General features: G+C 41.7%; 1 protein-coding gene across 10 annotated transcripts in view; it reads right to left on the reverse strand.

The window, feature by feature from the left end:
* Nucleotides 1-18,512, reverse strand: part of DNM3 (dynamin 3) — a 197,608-nt gene that overhangs the window by 175,681 nt on the left and 3,415 nt on the right. For all 10 annotated transcript variants that reach the window (XR_014587808.1, XR_014587809.1, XR_014587810.1 and 7 more), the window contains exon 2: nt 6,736-6,809. Coding sequence is in view for 7 of the 10 variants with exons in the window: in XM_083847695.1 (XP_083703821.1) it covers nt 6,736-6,809 (74 nt within the window). In the remaining 3 variants the exon portion in view is untranslated. The remainder of the gene's footprint in view (nt 1-6,735; nt 6,810-18,512) is intronic.

Raw genomic sequence — 18,512 nt, forward strand, 5'->3', positions numbered from 1 at the left:
TAAACATCTTCATTGATCCAGCTCATTTGAGAACAAATTTTACAATTGGGAATTATCTCAAAGGTGGACAGTAGGTACCTACTGAAAAAGAGAGCTGACAAGCGGTTTCTGTTTTGCCTCAGTTCTTCATGCCCTGCTTCAAGCAGAAAATAAACTGTATTCTTATCTGCGCCTTTTAATTCAGTAGCTCACCAGATTTTCTCAGGAAAAGATTTCAAAAATGCAAACAACTAATACTTCATGCCCAGTTATAATCAGTTGACACTCAAGGAAGCTTTTCGCTTTATTCCATTTAGCATTTCATAACAGAAAGATTCCCTGTCTGAAATGAAGATAATTCATATTGAAAAGTTTACTACCTTTCAGCTATGATTAATATTTATCAATTGCTCATTCCTCTCAGGGACATCTGCAGTCCCGCTAGCTCTGAAGGAATAGGCTTTACAACTCCTCATAACCTGGGGTGCCACACACAGCCTACGGAATAAAAATTCAGATGAACAAGCCGTGCTTTGTTTGGATCCTCAGCCCCAGCCTGTCCTTGGCAATGATGCCCTCAGCCTGACTGGATGAACACATGCTCTAATGCAATCTTCAGTTTTCATACACAGAAGAATACTAGGAACACATCATATTTAACTTTTCGTGGGAATCAACATAAAGTCAGTCAGAACGAGTGATCCTGCTAGTTGTCTAGTTTTCAGAAATATATTTTCTGTATAAAACTTAAGTTATGTCAATAGAAAGAAAAAAACCATCTTTGTGTGTAGAATACTCTTCTTTTTTTAAACACAGCATCACTCAAAGCAGTTTGGATAACATAGAATGAAAAATCTGCCATAGCACAGTTATCTTCAATGCATCCAACCAGAAGTATCACGATAAGTTCCCTTTTCAGTTTTCATTAGACAAATCATGCAAACAAGTGTTATGGGATAACATCTTTCAAAATGATCCTCGTTTTTCCTGTGAGTTATTTCTCCCTATGCTTTTATGATTTCATCTAGCCAACGATAGCCTTCTTCTACAGATGATGCTTTCTGTGCATTTGACCATTCATACAGCTATCCTCTAGACATTTGTCTTAAAGCTAAAGGCAGAGCTCTAACCAAAACCTTTCCAGGACAGGAAAAAAAAAAAAGCGGAAGGACTAAAGACTATTTCTGTTAATGCATCTTGCACAATATGCTGTTGTAAAATACAGACGTAAATGACATCAGTGGCCTGTGTTCTGCCACTGTTTTACTGTGAGTGCCGCTGCTGAGCAGCTCAGATGGCTGCAGGCACTGCTACCAGTACATGCACAGCCATACAGCAGCAAGCAAGGTGCTGTAAGGCTGCAGACACTCATCTAACAGCTTAAATTCAGGTTTCAGACTGGCAGCACTGCCCCTCTTCTAGCATATTAGCCCTGTTTGCATGACAAGTCTCTCATTCACCCAAGAAGGCATCAGCAGTCACTACCACCTTTTCCCTGTGGTGATGGTCATTCCCTTAGCTTTTGGGGTTTGCACCTCCTCAGCCTTCACTGTTTTCCACAGCATCCCTGTTCATCACCTGAATGAGTGGCTACCAGAGGGTGAGGTCCAGAAAAGGGCAGACAATCTTCCTTTCCTCCCTGCAAAGTCCCTCCCTTACTGGGGGCACCTTTCTAGTTTTTGTCCTTGAAGACCTCCAAATGCATGCCTGCTGATGAAGTCTGTAAGATTGCGCTAGCTGTAGTAAACAGCCTAGATTATTTTCAGAGTTTTTTTCCATTTTCTCTTAGGGGACTTTTTTTGCCACCAGATGGCAATAAAAGATGGATATGCTTCAAGACTCACAACAGAAGATACCTGCATTAAAGCTCAGCAACTTCAATAAGAAAGAGTATCTACAAGATTTCTGAAAAAAAAAATCAATGTTTTTTGAACCTTATGGTGATTTATTTTCTACTTAATGTTCTAATTAGCAGAACTGAAACACCTGCAGCAATTGTACATGTGGTTCATTCATCTAAAAATGTTCAGCTCAATACTGATTTTCAAAACCTTAGTCTGACATTTCTTTAGCACAGAGATTGAAAAATTGACTTATTTAAAGTTATTAAAACGAGGCAAACAACCCTCCTAGCACCAAGATATTTTAACATTTAAATAGCAAATAACAGCATTTATATAGCATTTTTAACAAACATAAGACTTAGAACAATAGCTTCACCCAAAACCAGACTAGACCTTTTTGCTGTCACTGATGTTCAGAAAGCATAGTACCGAGTCTCAAGGAATCTGGATAATTATTTCACTTTCACAGGCAGGAGAAAACACATCAAGAGGAAGAACAGATTGCCTAAGGTTAAAGGGAATCTGTGGCAAATGCAATAAATAATAATGGAAAAAGAACTCTTAACACCTTTTCAGTTGTTCTAAGTCATTATCTTCTCAAAGCTTACTCAGCAGCACCAATCACAAGTATCATCTTCCAGTATCAGCTAACTCCTGTAAAAACGTACTTAATCTTACTGATGTACTAGATCAAAAAATCGATCTAGGAAATATACTGACAGTTGTGAAACAAAAATTTTGCATATTTAAAAGTAGGCTTTAACACATAAATTAAGGCATACCAACTCAAAGGAAGAAAAACTCACCAGCTCATTAGCTCTTTAAGAAATTATGATAACACAGGACAAATCACTACAGGTTAGTGCACTAAGGGAATTGTAAGAGGTGAAATGAAACTAAGGTAACCTTATGCAAATTCCACTCATGCTGCTCCAAGACTACTGAACACTAATGCAGCCTTTAAAAACCCTTGTCCCAGTTCATGCTGGGTGCCAGCGCATATCTTAGAGATGCACAAAGAAAATACTTCTAAGAGCACGACTACAGGAATATGTGATGCATTTCTCCTCCTGAAAAGGAATCAAGAGTAAGAAAGTATGAGACCAGCACTCTACACTCATCGCTAACCACCGAAACATCCCCACTGCTGAGCACGTGAAACAAACGCTGTCTGGTCAGAACAAGAGAGCTTCCTGTATCTGAGGCAGCAGCACTCACTTACAGAACTGGCACGTCTTTTGCCTGCTTTGGACATCAGGCTCTCATAAAATAAACTGCCCTCACGTCCAACTTCTCACTCAGGAGAAGGGTAGACAGCATTCCTCCCACAGACGTTGCTGAATGGCTAAGCTGATTTATCACCACTGCCTTGTAACACCTGAATTCAGTCCCCCATCAGAGGCTGCCAGCTAACAGCACCCTGCAGCACCCGTGCCTTCTGAAAACTCCCTGAATTGGATCCTCCTGGAGGGGACTGTTTCCTCCTAAAGCTTTCTGTACACTGAGCCCCTTCAGAAACTAGCAACCATGAAGGCACCCAAGAGCAAGGGTCTTGTTAGACCTGACATGAGACACTCCCAGCACTGCAGAACTGTGACCACAAAGTACACAAGGCCACATCTGGATCCATCGGCATGCTTGATGGGAACTCTTTCAGTCCTGATTTCTGTGTGGGAAATAAAGCTACATTACCAGAATTTATGTCTGTCTGCTGCAAAACGATGACTTGGTGCTTATCTGGTTCAATTCTCTCTCTCAGCAAGATGCTATATGCCATCTTTCTTCAACAGAAGAGAAGCAACTGAATCAAAAATATAAGGTGAAAACTGAGCATGCAGAACCGTGACCCTACCTACAGGACTGCCAATGGACTTCTCTGAGACAAGTAACGAGTGCCAGCCTCTCACTGCCAGAAGACAGCCACCTTGGAGCCCCAAATATTTACAAGATGGAGATTTTTTTATTCCCTTCTCTAAGCTGGTACATTTGTTTATTGAACGCAGGCCACATTTACAATTTTATTTGAAATGCAGCTGGGCAGTCCCAAGAAAAGCCCCAAGTAGGGTAGTCAAGAACAAGAGAGAGTCCTTAGAAAGACTGTAAATTCATTTCTAATGTACATATTTTGACTTATTCTATACCACTATGTATTTCTCAAACTCATATATTATCAAACTCAAAGGAAAATAGGCACAACTATTGAAGACTGTCTTGTCAGTTGTAATATTTAATTAAAACTTCTGTCTTTGCTTCCAAGATTTCAGCTGAGTACAGTATTTGCATGGATGTGGAAGTGCAAATGACAAAGCCACATGTAACAACAAAAAAAAAGTAACATATTTAGAGGAAATCAACAGCTTACTATAAAATCGCTTTGCACTAGTTACACAGATTTTTTAAAGATACAATACAGACAAAACTCTTAAAATTCTCTCTTAAGAGATGCACTTCTTAGTATTGAATTGTTTCACTTGCATACTTCATTTTTAAAGCAGAGAAAGACACCAGTTCTTTACCCAGATGTGCCAGATCCTTTCAGATGCTAGAGGGCCCCCGATAACTCCTCACAGCCAAACCCTGCTGTACATTTATTTCCAAGACACCTCCAAGCCAAATAATGAGTGGCCAAAGTTTTCCTCTGGGGTGCGCACAAATGTCTCAGCCGCCAAACCCTTAGTGCAATCACTCAGAGTTAAGTGAAGCTTTAACCATTTCCAAAATGAATCCAAAATAGCTTGCAGTCAACTCTCCATGCCTACATCTTACAGTATAAAGAAAGTGTTCCCCTTCCCCCAAGGAATAATGAGATTAAGAATACTTATTTTTAAAAGAGTCAATAAAATTCCTAGGATTAGAGACCAGTTAAGCTTTTTACAGTAGCAAGAACCTGATAATGTCCTCTAATTACTTTCTATAACATTTTAAGTACTTATGAACTTGATAAAAATCAGTCCAGCACCTGCTTCCTGTAAAAGAACACTGTGCTTCTCTAAGCAGTTTTATTTTCTCTTTTTAAAATTAGTTCAGAAAGATAAAAGTGGCTTAAAGATAAGGATATTTAGAATTTTACCACCAAAAACAACAACAACAAAATGGAACAGTTTAAAGAAGTAACAAAATAATCAAAGCCTGCATTTTCAAAGGTCCTGGCATTGAAGCTCAACCAAGAAATATACAGCATTTCCCAGAGGAATAAATATGTCCCAGAATCCAGGAAACTAGAAATTAGGTGGAAGCTTGCTTTTTCAGATTTTTTGAGTTTTTGTTGTGTTTTTAAGTTAAAATGGAAAAAACTACTTCACAGCAGAGTAGGCACCCATACAGAAACACAGACACCTATCTAAAGCAGGTAAAATTATGTGAATATATTAACAGAGAAAATACCAGAAAGAGAGAGAATCCCTTTCACTGACCACTTAATCAAAGGGACAATGATGATTTTACAAAACAAGGCAATACAGATCAGGCAGGGATTAGTTTAGGATGCGGATGTCACGGAAGAAGTATTTAACCACCTCAGGTTAGAGTAGAAGAGTTGGTTTACTGATTCTTACATCCCCACTGTTTAGTCATTTTGTTAGGAATACCAGCATAGAGCTTGATTCTTTTTTTTTTTTTTTTTTTTTTCTCTTCTGCTCTTACATAATGCTGGGAAAATTAGATGAAGATTCTCCACAGATAGATCTTATTCATGCATTTCAGCATGTTCTCTCAGGGCCCTAAAGCCAGATATGCAGCAATGACAAGTGTTCATACCTCCAACCTAAATGAACTTGGTCTTTTAGTATACGTAAAGCACAGTACGCATATTACACACTTGAAAACTCCCTAGTTTAAGATGGGCATACATAAATACTGGATTCCACAATTTTTCCTTTCTGTTCCATAGTATAAAACTACGTCAAACTTCATAGAGGCATTGAAAATACAAATGTTCTTTACAAGCAGTAATTCAGAGAAAACTTTAGAGCCTATGCAGACTGAAGTCTACCTTCCTGTGAATGACAAAGAGACCTTTTAGGAAAAGAACACACACAAGAACTTAATTAAACCTCACACAGACAGACAGACTGAAGTTCTACAGGCAGCTTCGATTTTATTTCTTCCTGAGTTTCGTAGTGTTTCACAACTTAAAGAGCACTTATTTTCCTTTTTAAAGGCTGATTTGGATGTAATTTCTTTTCTTTTTACTATTTTAAGAGGATATCAACACTAAATCAGTGATTTTGTTGCTTACATTGGTTTAGAATGGAAAAAAGTGAATGACAGAAAAACTGTTTTTTAAATATGCCAAAGAACCGAGCTACATAATAACAGCAGACAAAGCGCCACTTGGAAGAGTACAAAGTTGGTAAATTCCAATGACAGGTCTCAATACTTCACGTAGCTCAGTGGGATACACATGCTGTATTTTTACTTTTGACCAGACAAATACACACAAGCCCAATTCTCACAAAGGCTACCTTCTGCTCTACTTAGTGCAGTGAGACCAACTAAAAAAGACAAGTCACGAAAACAAGTTGTGTGGAACCAAATCTGTGGCACTGGAGCAAGAGTTGAAGGCAGAAATACCGTAATTTTGGTGTGTTAACACAATTGAAAAACTCATCAAGAAATGAAAAATCAAAGCTAATTTTTAAAACTGTTTGTATGCATTATTTTTTCTCCTCTGCCATAAGTTCTATCTTGGACCAAATTGACTATGTGTTCTAGGATTTACACTTTAATGATTTATCAGGACAACGAGATTGGTGTTCTTGAGGGTACAATACCAAAGCAGCAGGCCTTTGTTGCAGACAGTGCAGTAGCACCTCTCTTCACACTGCTTAAGTTTCCACGGATTTTTTTTTTCTCCCACTGAAGTACACACCAACACTTTGTCCAGGCATTAAACTGAGAAGAAAGAGGTTACCTGTTTTGGCAGTGACAAGTTGCAAGACCAATGGTCGTCTTGTTACAATTCCAGAACCTCGAGGAAGAAAATCCCTAGAAACATAAAAATAAATAAGTTGTTACAACCCAGAAAGGACTGACCAGTTTCTAAGATATTGGACTAATTTGGAATCTCCTCTGTACCTTCAGCTGCAATGAAAATGGAAAGTCAGTGGGGAGAGATTTACATCAAACTGTATAATAAACTAGGGCTGTTAATTTCAATTTGAGATAGCAATGGGTCAACAAACATATAGCAAAATTAAATAACCAATCTAGGAGCATTACTGATGACCTTTCCTCACGATCATCATGTATAATATCCCAAAACACACAATTCATAGAAAGAGTATCGAAAACAATGCCCACATTTACTGGACTCTCCAAATAAATGTGTCCCACCCTCTACTCCCTTTGAAGATACATAGAGTTTATAGACATATGAATACAAACTGTCATTAAAACAGAGATAATGCAAAAAGCATCACACACAAATTTAAATCCACTGTGATGTTTTACAGCACTTAAGCTAGTTCTTGTACCCTGTTGCTTTCTCAAAGGTGCCAAAGTTTATCAAACGGTCTATCACAATTTCTTTTACCTACCAACTGAGAGATGCCTGTCTCACAGCAAAGTGCCAGCTACAGATATTTTCTCATGGGGAAGAAGAGAAATTCTTAACAAAAACATACTCCTTTTACTGTTTGTATTGAAATGACAGTAGCCTAGGGTGTAGAAAACGCATACCAAGACGACAGTTTCATACTTGGATTTTTGATATTTTTTTTCCTTTAACAAGAAGCTGAAAGGAATTGCTATTCAGGACAAACCGATCACTTAAAACAAACTAGGGCCCTTTACAATACCACGTGAGGCACTAAAATCCTTCTTCAGGGAGGCAGAGGATAAAAAGACTTACCGATTTTCTACTTCAGACTAAGCACAGCCAGAGATCAAGAACGCCACATTAACACAACTCCTAGTTACACAACGCTGACAGCAAAATTGCAAAGAAACGTAAGCCAACAACTTTCAGAACATTCCCTTTCCCTGTCTGCAATAGATTGCATTTGATAACCCTCTCTAACAAGTTGAATTACTGTCAAAAAGCCCGTCGTCTGTTCGAGCAAGCACGGGCAGAAAGCTGGCTGAGCTCCCGCTTGGCGAGGGTGATAACCACCTGAACAGTGAATGGCAGGAGGACGTAAGGCTTCTGCTCCAAATGTACAGTCTGAAGCCGAAGAAATGACAACGGGTGAGGAGAACAAAGTGTTCATGGGGAGAGCTTAGGAGAAAACCCAATAGCCTGGCATATCCTGGAACCAAGCAGCAGTGCTGAAGTGTCAGCATCGCAGCTGCAGCACTGCATGAATATGCAGAGATACTGTAAGAGCTGGGCATATCTTCTCCAGAACTGCTGAAGACATATTTTACCTGTATTAAAAAAAAAAAAAAAAAAAAAAAGACACTGACCTCAATTAAAAACTCTGCTCCCACAGGGACAGAGAATTTTTATTACTATTATTTTCAAAAAATCTGCAATTTCAGCTTTAACCACAAGGCAATGGCATCCGTGCACTTTCTCTGCACGGCCCAAATCAGGTGCTACGAACAAATACAGAAAATCTACTTCTAGAAAAAAGGCAGTTCTTTAAATACACAGAAATCCAACTTAAATCATACCTTTCACTTTTTTAGGAAAAGTCACATGGTACTACCTTACAACTCCAGCAGTGAGAGAAACACATTGAATGCTGTACTACTGCTTCTGCAGCAATGCCTGCTTTGAAATCCGCAGGACAGCATGCAGATGCTTTCCCCCTCCCCGTGGTCTAGAAAGCATTCTTTCTAGAACGAAGAACACTGTTCAGGAACAAGGCTGGGAACCAAAGCTACATTCCTTTAAAAGTCGTGCATCCTACCAGAAGAATCAAGCCACTTTTACATCTTTATTCTCAGAACGTTTTCAGCACAAGTCCCCCTGCTGACAACCGATGCCCCAGCCCAGCAGCAATGCAGCTGCGACGTGACGGGCTGGCGGCTGGCAGCACAGCCTGTCCAGTGCTGCCCAGCCAGAACTGAATATATCAAATATAAATGAGATGCAAGCAGCCAAGCGGTCAAGAATATCACTTCAGGAACTCATCGGCCTTCGAATTCGCTCATCTGTTGGAATATCATTAGATATTTTTAGGGCCAAATAGTTTTTACCCTAGAAGCTTTAAAATTACTTATGCATTTACTGCCTGATGAGCTGAACTGCCTTCGGTACCCAATACCAGTCATTTCCAGTGTCAGAAGTCTGAACAAGCGTATCCACTAACATGCAAAGGTAACAGATGTTAGTTTGAATTTGACTCGCTAAAACCCAGGTCTCAAAAACCGATGTCAAAGGATGGGGAAGCACGTAATTAATGGCCAAACCAATACATTACTACCTTCTCTGACTGATGCTCTGGAAGCAAATAAGCCGAAATAGCAATTAGACAATTCATTAACGGGAAGAGTCCCACGCAAGAGAGGGAACACCATTTAAATTTCAGAACGGGATGAAACCACAGCAAAATGCTGAAAAGCAAACTAGACAGGGGTTACCTTCGATGAGGCTGTCTGGTTATAATGCAGGACTATAGCTGACAAAGAAAAAAAGTATATCAAAACCAAAATAGAGCCATACTTCTCTTATGGAGGAGCACAAACCACCCATCTAAATCTATCAAACGATGTTGGCAACTCCACTCGCAGCAGTTTTTCCGCAACCCAAAGTCCTTCCCACGCCCGTAACCTTCCTCAGTGCCTTCCACGGGCTGCTAGCGGAAACAGCGCGGTACCTTAACGCACCGGCCTTCATTCCCAAGGCTGGCCAAGGAATGCAATGCAGCTTCAATTGCAACAGGAAGCAATTAGGCCAAAAGTCAACAGTTTTCCTCGGCTTTCTTCCAGCAGACCGTTCATTGTTCCCGGACTGGCACACCAGGGGCACGGCGATCTCTCGTGCAAAGAGCGGGCGGTTCCACAGCCAACGCGCCTCCAGTTCCACAGCAGACGTGCACTGCACCCAAGTACTACAAAGGGCTTTTGTTGGTTTTGCATTTATCAGTGCTACACAACAACACAGCAGGAAAAAGCACGGTCCAGGCCTACAGAAGAGACATTAGGATTTGCTAACATCTTTCCTCAGGTTCACTTTTCAAGCCCATAAACCCAAACCAGCTAATTTCTAACTAAAGAACTCTTAACACTAACATGTCCATCCCAGACCTATTTGGACACAAGTGCTCGTTTTGTTTTCCCTCCTGTGCTCACCAATAGCAGAGGATCTCGCCAGAGGTCCTTCATCCACTTTTGGCCATTACAAAGCAGAGCATACCCCAGTGATGGCAAGTATACCTTGGGTTTTAAGCAGAGACTTTTCCAGGTATTAATTTTGTGATATCGAGGGATTTGAAGTACTTTCTCAGAGCAGCTTGTCATCAGTGGCACTGCCATCAATGTATTTATTCTTCCTTAATGGCTTTGGAAGCACAACTCCTCTACCCTTCAAACGACTGTACGAAAGAGGATTTCTTGAAAACGTGTCCCTGGGCTAAAAGCTTTAAGGCAGTACCTCTTTGGCTTTAAGAGCCTTCTTTTTTTTTTTTTTTTTTTTTTTTAAGGTTTTGCCATTCTCAACCACCAACCATTTTTATCCACTAATAACGCAGCACACACCGCTTTCTACATCCCACTGATATTCAGCTATGTATGTTCCTTCTCGTTAACTCCAAGCAGAGACCAATTCTTACGATCAGACACCACTCCATCCCTCCCCTCCCGATTAGTTATAGGATAGTAAGTGCTTTTTGTTTTGGCACGCCTGTCAGTCAACACAATCTCCCACAGCTTTGTTTGCTGACTGCAAAACCTCAGCTTAACATAATGGGGCTTACATGAAGACGCACAAAATAATTAATCCTCTTTATTGAAGACCAATGACACCTATCTTAATTAGGCCTACTAGGCAAGCTAAACGCATTAAGATGCTGTGGGTTTTTAGCAATCTTGGCTATGATAGTTCTTAAAGCTTAATACCAGTCTTTCTAGGTTTTTTTTTGTAAACCACCCAGCAGAGACGGTGGCATCCCTACCACCACAATTTAGTGCTTAGCTCACTTTCTCTTAAGAAGTTTGGTCTCAGGTTGTAGTAAGCATTCCTTCAAGGTCGATTTTCCTTCACCTGAGAGAGGAGCTAAACTGCTGAACCGAGGTGCAACGCAATACCCAGGAGCAGTAACTACACGCTGCAGCCCACACAGCTGGGCATGCCTTCAGGGGTTAGAAAGAGAGCGGTCAGCAGTTTGAGGATGACTGGATCTCTCTTCCTTTTAAGCAGAGGGGATAAATTGGCCTCCTAGCTCCAACGCCTGGCGTCTCTGAGAAGCCGTCCTCCAACCCAGCAGCATCCCTCACTGCTGAGCCACCGGGACTGAACAGCCAACGCAGGCACTGCCCGGTTATCCGACCCATCCCTCCCAGGTGATCACGTACAAGTTGAACCAAAATTCTCCCTTTCTTCCACAGGAGAAAAAAAAAAATCTTGTAGCTGTTATAACAACACTACAACCTAGCGAACTACAACACCTCTTTGGGTCTCCTTCCCTTCCCCGCTTTACAGAATTGAGACCAGCTATACAAAAATCCAGAGGGGGAAGGTGCAAAACCCACACCTGAACAGACAAAACCCTCGCCCAACCCCAAACCATGGGAATCTGGTGAGCGTAGACTCTGAAGGTAAGAAATAAACTACTCACTCACGCTAGCTGTGCACCTCCCCTACAACTTGTTCAGTGACAACACTCAGTCACCACCATGGTGAGAAAGCAACATTTGAGATTCCCTCCTTCTGCACAAGACTGCAAACAGAGCAGGCTTAGATGGACGCTGTCATTACACGCCTCCCACATCTGGAGGATGCTTTTCTTAAGCAGCAGCAGCTCTTCTGCTCAGCGAGCAAGCAGAAATTATCACACCTCCCCATGAAACGGTATTGGGCTATGAGGAAATCAGTGCCAAAAATTACTCTAGTCCCAGTGGTGAGGTCTTCCATCATACATGTCTGGAGTCAAAAGGTTCTCCAAAGGAGGAGACATTTGAACAGAAGGTACGGACCACCACTGGTCCTCCAGATCTATTGCCATATTTTGGCAGCATTGGGAATACCTTACATGGCATTTTTGCACTGAAAAAGACAAGGTTGCTCACTGTAGCCAAGTAAATGTACCTCCTAGTATTAAATATATATATATATATACACATATCAAATCTATTATGTGATAGAAAGCTTTGAAGTCTCAATAATGTTTACAGGCCTGAAAATTTGTCACACACACACAGCTAGGAAAACTTGCCAGGCAAACCCCGAGGAGTGCTAAGATGAACAGTGCTCTGTTTGCAGTGATTATGCCGGGCTGTGGGCTTGCTGTATTAACAGATCAGGAAGCTGCCAACGTGCAGGCTCGTAGGCAAGCCACTGTACGCACGGTGCATCTGTCCTCCCTGGCAGGTGTCCAAAGCTCTGCTGCATCACCCCAATTCCATTTGTGAAAATGCCCTTTTCTCTCTTTCTCCTTTAAGATTTGACAAAAGCTTCCGGAAACAGCGGTGCTCCCCATCAACTCCGAGCCGGGGGGCAGGGGGGAGGAACCACCAAACACACACACACCCAAAAACAAACAGCAATTCTTCCGATTTTCACGGTGAAAAGAGTGAAGCAGGCTTCTCAGGACAACTGTATTTTCCCTAATCAGATATGGTTGCTCTTAGGAAGGGACTCATTTGCATACGTTGTGAGAGCATGAAAGCCCATCCAACCTCAGGATGAATACTAATGCAGCAAGATTTGGTGTCTCTCCACCAGAAATGAACAACGGAGATTCCTTATTCGATTTAAATTGGTGTCAGTGCACTGAAGCTTTTGGAACACAAACACTATTAACGGTGTTTCTTCGGAAAAAAAAAAAAAAGATTTGAGCAAAAAGTATTCCTCTACAATATAATCAAACAGATTTTCTGATTGCAAGGGTTAAACAGTAAGCAACGTCCCCAGTACGGTGCACATATCAGCTGCACGAAGCCAGCCACTACATAATGACTTGCACTTTGCAAATAACTCACCTCTAGATACTCTGTTGTTGCAGAACTTTGAAATAATGCAGATTTCAGTGCTACCATCAAAAACCCAGACAAAATAAGCTTCTGCCTTTCCTCCCAAATCACCCTGTCCTGAACTCAGATCCACCAACACAGAATTTTTAAAGAAGGGTAGGGAATACAATCTGCTACGCCATGTCCCAGTCAAGTCCAAAATCTCTGTCTTTTCAGAAGCAATGTGAAAATGCATTTCTTTTTTATGACAAACGTGTCAAACTGTGCAATTACCTTCCATTGTACAAGGCGAGCCATTTCAGATCATTTTGCAAAGCTTAAATGCAAGCAGATTCAGTTGTTCTACTCCCCCCAGAATGTACGGAGGGAGAACACAATGGGAAGTGCAGCAAAAAGACAGCCTGAATTTATAGACAGAAAGACAGCAAAAGGGAGAGGTGGCAGGGGAGGAGCAACTCCTGGGGCTTCCCAGCAGTGACAGACCTCGGGGATCTTCTGTCAGCATTTGTGGAGCACCTGGACAAATCAACAGGTAAGCACACAAGAGCACAACATCACCTCTGATGGATTATGGTAAAAATGCCTTCAGCAGCCCAGCTTGGAGCAGGAACCTCACCCGTTTCACCCACTGTCGTGGTGCAGAGGTAGGGATACCTTCCAGTTATTCCTGCCCTGCCTATTCTCCGCAGGGGAGCTTACACAGAGACAATTTCGGAGCGTCCTATATAGATAAGCACTACCAAATACACGTGTACGTTTGTAGGCAGCTGTGCTGTACGTAGTAAACAAGGCACCAAGTGCACAAGATTAATCCAGCTGTGATTATGTCAGCTGTGAGGGCAGCCATGGAGCCGTGTTACAGCTAGGAGAACTCCTACGTATCTGAAGAACAAAATCTTGGTGACTTTGCACAGGAACTGGGATGCAAAAATACTATGCTAGGTATTGAATTAAAAGCATAACTTCCTCACACAAATTATGAAAGCTGACATTATCACTAGATGCCTTGGTTGAAAACCTCTCTTATCTCCAGCTCCAGTCTCCTTTGCATCCCAGAGGCTATCACAGACAACAGTACTTGGCAGTACATCAAAGCCCAGCACGCGGTTAAATGGGATTTGCTCCTCTCTAGTTCAATAATGCTGCCTTGTTCGTCTTGCTGCAACTTGCTGAAGAAAAAGATGCAAGGTCACAGTTAAATAATGCTCATTTCCTGCTCTCAGCATATTTACACTACAGGCTTTACAGTGCAGACGCACAGCATTAAAAGGGCTCCTAGTAACCCATCGCACACGAGCACAGCGAACAAGGGGAGTTCACAGGCTTCTATTTACCAAAGGCTTTACTTTGCAATGCACTGTTTAAAAAAAACAGAAAAGCAAAAATGGCTTCTGCCCTCCGTGCTTGCAATCTAGGCAGGCTTTATGTAAGAAATGCATGAATCCTTCAAAGATTATCAATTTGCTCAATGATCAGCTGATGAATACCAAACCCCAAACAACGACCAAGCTGTCAGAGGCACAAACTGAAGAGCAGCAAGGGTCCCTTTCTGGAAAGGAGAAACGCTGCTACACCTCAGCTGTACGAAGCAGACCCACCACTCAGTTTTGGTGTCACACAGATATCTAGAGCACTCGTGACACAAGGCAGAAAAATGCTAAACAGCAAGTTTTAGACTACAGTCACAGTTGTTCCACACAGATTTTAAGATGATATGCTAACCTTGCCTTTAAAAATAGAAGGAAATTAAAAATAAAGGAATAAAAAAATCTAAAGCCTACCTACGGAGTAAAGACTTTGCATGTGCACGTGGATATTGATGTAGGTAATGTTTAAAAACCAGCTTGAGGTCATACAGCTAGTCGGAGGCAGAGAGGAGAACAGCATCCTCACTTTGCTTCCCTGCTGAAGTCCACAGCAGCTTACTTCCTGTGTTTACAGAGAAACGTCAAAATAATCGTATCGCTGATATCCATTTATCTAAACTGAAAAGTGGCGTTTCCTATTTTGTCTACAACGGCGAATTACACAAGTCTGAACCATTACCAGAAGCAATGCCCTTCAGGAAACAGCAAGACAACAACCGGGCGTGTTATTTGTTGTTTCCAGCGCTGCCAAACGCCAAGGATAGGGCTCCTTCCTGAAGGCAGGGTGTAGCAGGGTTGTCAAGTTAGACAGAGTCAGGCAATCTGTTGAGTTCTCAGAAGTGCCTCTGTGCAATTCTTAATATGGAGGAGTTCAGATAAGAAGTAAGTTAATACATACAATCTTGGAAGAAAAAAAAAAGAAAAACTATACAAACCTCACATTGGAGGACAATTTACCTGTAAAAAGCAGAGATGGACTGAACTTCCCATAACAACTGCAATTGAATTTGTACCACGGACTTCTCAGAAGACACTCAAGATGAGACTTTTTTGACTTTTTTTTTTTTGGTGGGGTTTGGGGTTTTTCTGAAAGCTAGGTCTCAGACTTCCAATGCTAAGCTTGCAATCACTAAACAAGTACAACATACTAATTGTCTATTAAATGCCACAGTTATATTAAGACCACATGTATTCTCATAGGTACACTTTACAGAAGCAGTAAGAATTACTTACGGAATTAGCATCGCTGTAAACTGCTTGATGCATGGAACTTACACAGCAGAATACAGGTCAGGGATCCCTATACTCTGCCTCACTACTGAGCACAGCTTTTCTTAATGAACAAGAGATCTTTTAACCAATAAAATTAAAGTGCCATGGATCCTCAAAACAGCTTTCAAGTATTCAAGGAAAACTTTTACTTTACATGTGAAAAAAATAAATCAGCATATTTGGTTTTAACTATACATTTGTTTTACTTTGTATCGGTTCTCAAAACTTGACATAAAACTGAGCTTAAAATCCACAGCAGAGTTATACCTGCAGACAAAACTTGGCCATCTATATCACATCCACATGGCCAAGTTTGTTTTCCAACCTCTAAATGTAGAAAAAGTATTTGGAGAAGCAACCAAAATGAGCCACTGCCTCATTGCTACTCTTTCCACTTAATGGAATACCCCGAAACAATTCTTGCTTTCAGTGCACCAGAGTATTTTGATAACTAGACTAATAGGCTCAATACAGCTGTACAATGGCTTAATTAGTCAGGAAAAGGAGTGGCTGATTCTCATTTCCAGAAAATCCTTAAGATTAAAAAAGAATACATAGCGCCACATTTCAGTCCGTGTCTCCTATTGCTTAGCTTTTTCATGCCTGTTTCATACAGAGGTGAACTTTCTGTAAAAAGAAGTTTGTCTGTCAATGATGACTAGTAACTAAAAGAATAAAATATTTGCACCGATTTAGCCGCGTCTCTCCCAGGAAGCAGGCAAAGTATGCGCCTGCTCTCTTTGGAGAAATTCTCTGCTTTGATGGTCAGACTGAAACTCCTTTCTCTTCCCCTAATGACTCAACACAGCCTTTTCACCACCGCCATCTCAAGGAACAAGAATGAGCTCAGCACACGAGGAACTGTATTTGGAATAACAAAAATTAGTACACATTTCATAATAAATAGCTCTACGCTAAGCAGTAGCTGTACAATCATCAAAACCGTCTCAGATCAAAAAGCTGCAGAGTTGTTTTACAAAGCCAGACCTCAGGCTCTTAAAATGAGAGTTCTTGTTCGATTATGACTGACAGGCTCACAATCAGGAGCTCACATCTCTTATAAAACAATTATTTGGCTACATGCAGTTTATATTGTATTAGGCGGGAAAGGAAGTAAATAGCTCTCATCTTTGAAATCAAATTATTAATTTCTCACTATCTGCAAGAATAAAAGGAGGCTTTAATTCAAATCTGGAGAAAGAGGCCCTGACAAGATAACCAAAGGCACAGATGGCAAGCTATCTCAAAAGCCCATTTTGATATATGGAATAAGAGAAAACGCTCTCTCTCCGGACATAGTTTCCAAGGATTGCTTCCTGCCATTCGTTTTCTTTTAATAAACCCTGCTATTATCAAAAGCAAGCCGTTCAAAAAGCACAAGTGACGTATAGGGTCACGGTCCTGTACTCAGCGCAGGCATGCAGCCAGGGCAGGTAAGGTACCTAGCTCCCACCGACCTGCAGGACTCGGAGCTTGATTCCCCTCGGGGCTTTTGAATCTCTCTTCCACCACGACCGTGGTAGGCCCTGTGCTTTAAACACCGCCTCAGCGTTTTATGGGCACGTTGACTTTTGTCACAAAGAGAAGCAGGCGATAAGAACACTCATTCTTACCGTGCTCTTCAGACAATACCACTTCCTCAAGCGAGAGCCACGAGCTCCACACACCAAGGTCTAACTCATAAACGCAAACGACTCCTGTCCTCAGCTGTCCTCCGGAGTCTCTATTTTCATCCAAACACAACATCCAGAAGTCAAGGACTTCAAACAGAGTCCTTGACTACCAAAAGCAGCAAGATCCCGTTGCACACAAAGGAGCAATAAGCGAAGAGTACCTTCGTGACGCGAACCCAAACAGGAACGATAACTGTCACGCTGGGAGACCTGACGCTGCCCCGTGCCAGCTCCACTCCGAGCCAAGCCTCCAAGGATGCCCGCAGGCCTGGCTGTCACACAAGTGCTGAAGCAGGCACACGTGAAGAATTCATCCTCACGAAATACAAGCACTGAGGTAGATCCCACATGCAACCTAACCCCAGCGTATTCACCAGCAGCTGCAGGGTAACGCAGCCCGGCCCAACATGTTTCCTGCACCGTCAGGCTCCATACAGGAGCTCCAACACCACCTGCAAGCGAGCAAATCTGTTTCCTTTGTCCACATGGAAAAAATAAAGCCATTCTTGCTCAAGCAAAGACCCTGTGAAGTGCCGAAGGAGGCACAACAGCCTCGTGGCTACAGGCAGCAGAGAAAAAACAGCCTGGTCCTGCAGTTAAGGCCCTTCCTAACCCCATGCCCTCGTGGTGCCAATTACAGCTATTCCTGAAAGGGAGAAGATCTTAACTGTCCCTCTGAAGGTTAAGAGTTCAAAATCCACTAATGATAACGATTCGTGTGGTGAAAAAAAAAATACATGAGAGTTAATGCTCAATTTCAGAGCAATGCTGGGACTACTTCATTTTGACAATAATTTCAAAGCTGTGGTACTATTATTATCATTTGTACTGTGCTTAAAAAACATCATATGCAACATAGCACAAACAAAGGAGCGCAACATGTCTCTACAACAAGACGTGTTACCTCTATAAGGCACATTAAGACAGACACAGATACAATAAACTTGTTTTCTGAGAGCAGCTTCATTACCCTGTAAAACAGGACTGTCCTATTGCTAACTAGGAAGAACTACAGACCATTTTGCCTGCTGACCTGCCAACCAGAAGCGCTCTTCCAGTCTCATAGCTATTTACTTATCTGGTTCCGAGGGTTCACAATCAAGTTTTCACGACTTAGCAAGCAACCACACATCTGCTGACCACGCACACTCGCTCAGCCTGGAGAAAAGGCATGAGCAGAGCATATTTATTTAAACCTCACGGAACTAGGCTTGAAGTAATGCATTTTAATGTCACGTTCACAAAAGGCTTCAAATGTTGGCAAGTATGGAGGTCCTACAGACCAGCTGATACTATATCTG

This window comes from Anser anser, assembly GCF_964211835.1.
Source record: "Anser anser genome assembly, chromosome: 8".
NCBI classification, from domain to species: domain Eukaryota; kingdom Metazoa; phylum Chordata; class Aves; order Anseriformes; family Anatidae; genus Anser; species Anser anser.